We start from the raw sequence: 7,859 nt of genomic DNA on the forward strand, positions 1-7,859 counted from the left end.
CAATGAGCAGTTCCCCCCCAGTGCCAGCAATTTTTCCAGTCATGGCAAACTACTATGCTACATACATTTCAGCTTCCTCTTCATTCCCACAACTGAGGTGCGCTTTTCTTTCCCATTTCCAATTATTCCTGTTTCTTCACCAGCCTTTAATGTCTGGCAAACTTCAACAAACACAGCCCTAAATAGTTCACCCAAAATCTCTCTGTTGCCTCATCTCTCTCAGTCTGTTGCATGTGTTTAGTGTGGCCCAATCCTCCATGAGGTGAACTGGATCCAGGTTGCCCCATGCCTCATCTGCATATAAATTGTTGGGGGATTCCCAAGACTCATGACAAGAATACACACTTCCAGTCAGGAGTAGGAGCTAATTAGCACTTTAATCCTTTGTGGGGGTATCTGGAATACACACACAGATAGAACAATGCTGATCTGTGAAGTCACCATGGCCTGAAATGTTGTCAACTGCTGGGGTCTAGCCCAATGAACTAAATGGTAATTCATGAGCACAAGGTGTGCAGATGCCCAATTCTCAATTCCCAAAACAAGAGCTCTACTCATCTTAGTAATGGCTGGAGAATTTGCAGTGGCCAGAGGTAACACTACAAGGACACACTGAAGGCATGCCTCAAGCAAATGGATGCTAACCTCAAGAGCTGGGAGGAGCTGGCTGCTGACCAACTTCAATGGCGCCACAACCTCAACCAAGCAGCAGCCTGTTTTGAGGTAAAGTATCTTGCTCTCAAATAAGAAAAGAGAAAAAAGAGAAAAGAAAAGGATACAAATCCTAGCCTGCAATCTACTCTCTCCTACGCAAAGACCTGCAACTTCTGTGGATGGATACGTGGCTCAAGGATTGGACTCCTAAGTCATCATAAGGCCCATCAGTGAGCCATAGTAGAGATCATCCTTGAATCGAGGGATTGCCAATGACAACAATGTTGGGCTCTTCTTTCCTCAAGCTTTCATTCCACACTTAAGCTGTTTCCTAGCACTTCAAGCCTTTATCAATCTTCTCCCAATCACTTGGCTTGATGTTCACTGCCTTCATCTCTCTTGCAAACATCTTTGAACTAGAGATAAGGACACCCGTATGGTCTTCTTCCTGTAAAGAGTTCTTCATACAAGAGATCTTTGGATATACTGCCAGTCTCGGCTTGCGACCAAGCGATAGCTGATGATGACTAAGAGAATGGATGCTTAGAATGTAGACAGGGCCACTGCAGGTGTCTGGCTGCCTTTCTGGTTTCAAAAGTGAACATCAGTTCACTTTATTATCGGTTCAATCTATGCAGTTTAGAGAAACTTACAAAGATTGAACTGATTCAGCATGGGGCTTCCTGACTGTATTTAGCCCTTGAGATTTGTTGGACAACACTCCTTGCTTCCCTCAGTTGCTTCAAAATTCCGAGGCATTTTTCTTGCAATTGAACATACCAGTTTGTTTGGCCTAGATAAATGGAATAAATTCATGGGGGTGCACTTTAAACCAATCTCAGTTTCTTCTGATCTGTTCACTAAATATAGTCAGCAGTGACAGATCATTTTTTTTAGGCTTCCCCCACTTCTGTTCTGCAGTCTTGCAAAAAACAGATCTGAAGCAGGCTTCAAGCTATGTTTCTGCTAAAAGAAAACTATTGCTCATAATAAAGAGAAGGCAGTGCTACAATGACATTTGAAAACAGACTTGACATTGCTAACTAGAATCTGCCTAATATCCAGTTTTATATAGCACTTTAGCTGACACTAAAATTGAGCCTTTATGGTAGTGAAGTTTATGGCTTCAAATGACAGATTTATAACCGTTTCCAGAATTGTAATAGGTGCAAGGTGGCTTAGGAACAAAACAAGATAGAATCAAATGGTACAAGCAGAAAGCAACTTTGTCTGAAGTTTGGATTCTTGTGTCTCAGTTTTCAGATCTATCCAGCCTCAAACTAACTGGGTTCACTGGGCTCTGGAATACCTGGAGGGAAATCTATTGTGTGATGTTCAGGCATTTCCAGCCTGTATAGTTTTTATGGGAAAGTTTTCTATGGCATCTTGCCTAGAAATCTAAGGTGCAAGATGTTATATATCAAATTAAAAAATCATTGAAGGCAAAACTTAATTAAATGAGAGGCACAGGAAATCACAAACATGACACACAACCTAAGAATACTTCTGAGAAAGCTGAGTAGTCTATCTGCCTTTCCAATCTGGGCTGAAGAACCTGGTAGTTGGGAGGGGGTAAATACTGGTAAAACCAAAAAAGGGGAAAGATTTGTTGTGGAGAAGTCCTATAACATTAATTTTGCAAGCGTGAATTAGTAATTCTAGATTACTTTCTCTCTCTCAGTTTTGTGACATGGGGAAAAGAACAGTTCTATGCGTACGTGTTCAGTCTAACTATGGTTTGGGGGTTTTTTTGATGTACCATTAGATACAGCTATTGAGAGTAAAATGAAACCATACTATCTATCTGCAATTGGGAATATGTAAATTAGCAGTAATAATCTCTATGCATCTACACTCTAACACATGTATGCAGGAAGCTTCCATATAATCAATACAGCACTGAAGGTCCCCATATAATTTTGTGTAATTAAATAACATGTCACACAAACAAATAAAAACCAAAAATGCTAAGATTCTAATACTAGTGTTAATATTTCAGGTACATTCTATATACTATGCCCTATTGTGCATCAAATACACTGATACATCAAAAGTTAATATAAGCTATATGAACTATTTAATTTTTGCAATGCGGGTGAACTACCTAGATATTTATAATGCAGCCACTTCAATAGTTGTAATCATGCTATGCAAATTGACAAAAGGTTTACATGTGTTCACTGAAGGGCTAGAAACTCATATCTTCCCCAGCACCCTCCCAGCTTTCTCTCATTCCTTTTGCATCTTGCATGTGTTTGGAGAGCCCAGACTCTCTCCCGAAACAGAAACACACACATTCAAACACTGACCTATGAAAAAGGTGACTGCATCAAATGTACAAGAAACAGCACATAACACGAAAGCAACAGGCTTGCATTTTATTTATTTATATATATAAAACAGCAGTATAAATCTGGACTGCGCTGAGTAGGCTTCGCAGAATTTGATTTTTATATATATTTTTATTTCAACAGAGAAAAAACAATGTTTATTTTTAAGCATTTATTTCAATTTTTATTGACTGAAATTCAGGATTGCATGAAATTAGGGGTGTTTCTCGATCGTTATCAATTTAGAACACAGAGTGGCCACTGAAGGAGCTGGGAGTGGTGCCAGTAAGGCTGTGCTAGGACGTGGAGTTGGAGGGGCAGGAGCCCAGTGCTGCCAGCCACTTGCTCTGCCCAAGTCCCAGCGGGAGCAGGGGCCCAACTCCCATGGGTGCTGGCACAGGTTCTGCAGGAGTCTGGCCCCTGCTTCAGCTAGAACTTCGGCAGAGTGAGCAGCCAGCAGCACCAGGCTCCCCACTGCTACCAACCCTGCTTTTCCAACTCCTACTCCCAGCACAGCCTTACTGGCAAGTCCCCACCTCCTGCAGTGCCACTGTATGTGTGTGCATGCATGTGTGTACATGCATCCATGTGCATGCACACAGAAACCCCTGCCCTGGATTTCCTTACCTCTGTCCCAGCTTTTAAACATCTCTTTTATGTAAATTTTGATGATTACTGACATAAATAGTTTTCCACTGGTCTGTGAGCATCAGGTGAAATTGATGTATATCGATACAAATTGAATTCTGCCAAGCCTGGTTATAAGGCATCAAGTGAAATGCAGAATGTCTTCATCACATGAAATGTGTTCACAGCATTGTGCACTTGTACACCCTGCTTGAGGGTCTATTATGCCTATTGTATGTTTAGGCTATTTAGTACAACTCAAATGCTTAAGGTGGGGAGAAGTCTTCCCAAAATATCAAAATTACTTGATCAACTTGTTTCCCAAGTCACAGGAGCACATGGTATCCACACACACCTCTCCTCAGACTCTAAATAAAAAAAAGCCTTTTACAGTAAATGAACAGAAAAGACAACCTTCCTGTACAGAAAGAAAAAAAAGGACGGAAAAATTTAATAGCACTTAAATACTGGCAGCTGTTTAAAGGTAATGCTGCTGCCTCCCTGGAGTGAAAGCTATTAATGATGCAGGACATGACTTATATTAAACAATCCATCCACCTGCAGGAATTCCTTGAAGGCTGCTGCTGCCTGCTACATAAAATGAGCTTGGTTTCAGTTAAATTGTTTTAACATATAAGTAATGTATTCATTTTATCTGTAGTATATTAGCCCTGATATATCTTGGGAGTTGATACCTAGGGAGGCACTCTGAATATTGTGCAAAGGCATTTTTATTTTTCAGTGTACACCTTGTCTCACAGTGTGCTATTAATATTAAATGCTAGAATGTGATTCTAGGCAGACAAGGTTCTTTGAGTGAATCTGATATCTTTTATTAGACCAACTTAAAGAGTCGGAAAACAATTATTAAGCAAGCTTTCGGGTTCAAAAACCCTTCATCAGGCTAAGGAAGTTTCAGCAGTTGGTGTGTGCTCTTCCTTGATGGAAAGAAAAGTAAAGAAGCCAGAGGCTGGGCTGACACGTAGTCAGTGAAAATGTAGATTGAGGAGTCAATGGGTGAGAGACATACAAGAATCTGTCTGGTCCACTCAGTTTTATACCACAAATTTGGTGTAAAAAATATGTATTAATTATCTTTATTACAGAACTTTTTCCTTGCTGTGCTCTGTATTTTTCTTGATTTTAGGTTGGGGTTTTTTGGTGACAGTATCACATCAATAGGTTGCAAATTAAATCATCATGGTTTCTTACCACAAAAATATAGAAAATCTGCAACAGAAATGTGAAATAGAAATCTGGAAATGAAGACAAGTTAATTCATTTCTCAGGAAGGGTTTACACATTGCAGAAGGGGACAGTGCCTGAGATCTGGCCTGAGGTGAACCAATTGAGTTAAGTTTTTGCAACATTGCGCATGGATCCCCTATGCTAATTTAAACCCAACATTTACTGGTTTAACCTCCATGTCACAAATTATTAGTACACCAAACAGATTTGTACCAGTCATGCAAAGGATAAGATTTGGCTCCTACCACTGAAATTGGATATACAATACTAAGGCCAAAACTTGTGGGCTGCCACACTTGGTTGCTCCTTTAATTTTCCATCCACAAACACCAATCTTGATGTAGGCATGCAACTGAACCCATAACACAACTTTTCTAAGCAACTAGCACAAAGTTATCAGCCAAGCAAGGAAGAAACCAGCAAAGGGGATCTTGCAATAAGCAGCAAGGAGTTGATACATCCTCTTTCGTGGCACTTCAAAGGTTTCTTTTTTTCCACATAGGCACCTATAATCTCACAGGCTAGTTGATATGGAGAGAGTTTTGGATGAAAGATGCTTGCATAAGACTAGAAGGACACTGATGACATATTTGTCTCTCAAATACATTGCTTTTCATGGTAGTATCTTATTAGGGAACTCTGAATCTCAGATTTATTGTACTCTTGTCAAAAAAGGAAGAAACAGGCATTACTTGAAAAATATACAATGACATTCTAAAAAGAGAGAGAGAAAAAAATTACTAAACAAGAGTGCCTTCAAACAGATATACTTCTACCATCAAGCTGTCATTACATTCTGATACAACAGCAAGTATTTCTGATAAGCAGGGATCCTGGTTTTCCCCGATAAAAAAATTGCAAATTCTCTGATAAACCCCCCAAAATTCATGATTAAAGTGAAAGGCCACTAATTATATATATCAGCTGAACACAATGTTTTCTTGATATATTTACAATTCTAAAGCAATTTGGAAGCCTACCAGTGCCTCAATCACTAAAATAAAATAAAATAAAATAAATTCTAAATACCTATAAAGTTTGATATTTGATTTTGGGGTTTTTATCATGGAAAATTAGAACTTCCCCTGCCCCCTTAGCTTACAGAATGCAGGTCCAGGCCCCTCACTCCTCACCCACAGCCCCCTGGCCCTGCTGGTGCCCCTCATTCCCCTCTTCCCCCAGCTCCCCCAGCCTAGCTCCCTGCCAGGGCCCTGAAGCCATGCATTCCAGCTCAAGGCCCCATGCACTGCCCAGCTGGGCAGCAGCCCCAGCCCAACTCTTTCCTTATGGGGGCCTTAATTTTCCTCCCACTTCCCCCAAACTTACCTGTGGGAGCTGCTCTCCAGGCTGCCTGGCAGACATGTGCGTATACATGCACATGGCACTCCTTACCTGACCACCCTCCTCCTGCTCCCCCCAGCCCCTTGCAGGCTGGAACTCTGCCAGCCTGTAGAGAGCTCTTTGCAAAACTGCAAAATCCATGGGTTTCTCCATTAAAATGAGGAATCCACGTTTTCCTTGGGTAAAGGGGGGAATCCGTGTTTTTCTCTGGTTCCCTGCTGATAAGGCTAGAATTAGTTCCCTTCATGGGATTTCTGGTGTTGAATTTGTCTTACCTCCCATCCTTCCATTTCCAGTCCTCTCCTTCCATAGATGTCATAGATCGCTCTGGTCTGTGGATCGCTAAGCACTGCAAATTAAAATCAAACAGGCTTAGAGCATAGAAGTATTCATCTTTAATTATGATCTATTTATTGGTAATTACTTGAAATAAAGCAGGTACTGGGCAGCAGCTGTAAACAGATAGTTTTTTTCCCCCAGTGCAGAAATGCTTTCCTATATCTACACTTAGTCACATTTACAGTTGTTACAGAACATAAAGGTAAACAACAACTCCTACTAGATTTTATCTTACCTGCCTTTACGTAAAATATAAAAGGAAGAGACATGCAGACTATTTGAATATGCAATACATTTTTTCCAACATTCCTCCATGAAATAGTCTAATCTCTGGTTGGGTGAGCACAGCAGACTTGTGTACAGTCAGGTACTGGATCCAACACCAAGAGTCCTATAATTTGCTCTGTTTTTTTCCTAACAGCATGCTATACTCTACTTTGGTTAGCCTATAAGGTGCAAACCTACCTGGCTTTCTACTTCTCCAAAGGTCTTAAAGTACTTCCAAGAACATTTAAAAAATATTCTAACCCCAAAGGGGGATAAATGGATGAGATTACAGCAACAATTCTCCTGGCAGAGCACAAATCCCTTAAGAAAATAAACCTGTGAGCATGTGAACTGTGCTTCTCAGATGAAGCAGCAGCAAGAGAAATTTGTTCACCAGAGCGCCCCAAGGGATGACGAGGTCGAATGGTCACAAACTACTTCAAGATCGTTTCAGGCTGGACATAAGGAAGAACTTCTTTACTGTCCGAGCTCCCAAGGTCTGGAACAGTCTGCCACCGGAGGTGGTTCAAGCGCCTTCATTGAACACCTTCAAGATGAAACTGGATGCTTATCTTGCTGGGATCCTATGACCCCAGCTGACTTCCTGCCCTTTGGGTGGGGGGCTGGACTCGATGATCTTCCGAGGTCCCTTCCAGCCCTGATGTCTATGAAGTCTATGAAATCTATGAAACTACTAGCAAGAAAGCACAATTCTGACCTCAGGTATGTGGATGAAGTAGAACTATGAGCAGACTCTACAACAGTGTACTCTGACATATTTACTTGGAAAATGCAGAATTTACTTAAATGCATCACAGATAGCCTGTGCCTATTGCTTACATGGTAACAAGCTTCAGTTATCTAAATAGCCACTAAATGCACAAATTGCTTATATTCAAAGCATCTTTCAGCCTCTCTGTCCACTAGGTAATTTAACTGTACTTCAGCTAACTGCACAATAACTCAATTGGCCTACTTGAAACTAACTGCTTGATTTAGAGCCTGGGCGACTGGTGCCTCCTGAGTGCGGGGGGGGGTGGGGGCTGAGTGTGG

The 7,859-nt window shown here is 41.1% G+C and overlaps 1 protein-coding gene across 2 annotated transcripts in view; it reads right to left on the minus strand.

The window, feature by feature from the left end:
• DNAJC11 (DnaJ heat shock protein family (Hsp40) member C11) overlaps positions 1 to 7,859 on the minus strand; it is a 55,283-nt gene that overhangs the window by 41,109 nt on the left and 6,315 nt on the right. For both annotated transcript variants that reach the window (XR_003094510.1, XM_025206417.1), the window contains exon 2: positions 6,476 to 6,549. Coding sequence is in view for 1 of the 2 variants with exons in the window: in XM_025206417.1 (XP_025062202.1) it covers positions 6,476 to 6,549 (74 nt within the window). In the remaining variant the exon portion in view is untranslated. The remainder of the gene's footprint in view (positions 1 to 6,475; positions 6,550 to 7,859) is intronic.

The sequence above is a fragment of the Alligator sinensis genome, unplaced genomic scaffold (genome assembly GCF_000455745.1).
Source record: "Alligator sinensis unplaced genomic scaffold, ASM45574v1 scaffold322_1, whole genome shotgun sequence".
NCBI classification, from domain to species: Eukaryota; Metazoa; Chordata; order Crocodylia; family Alligatoridae; genus Alligator; species Alligator sinensis.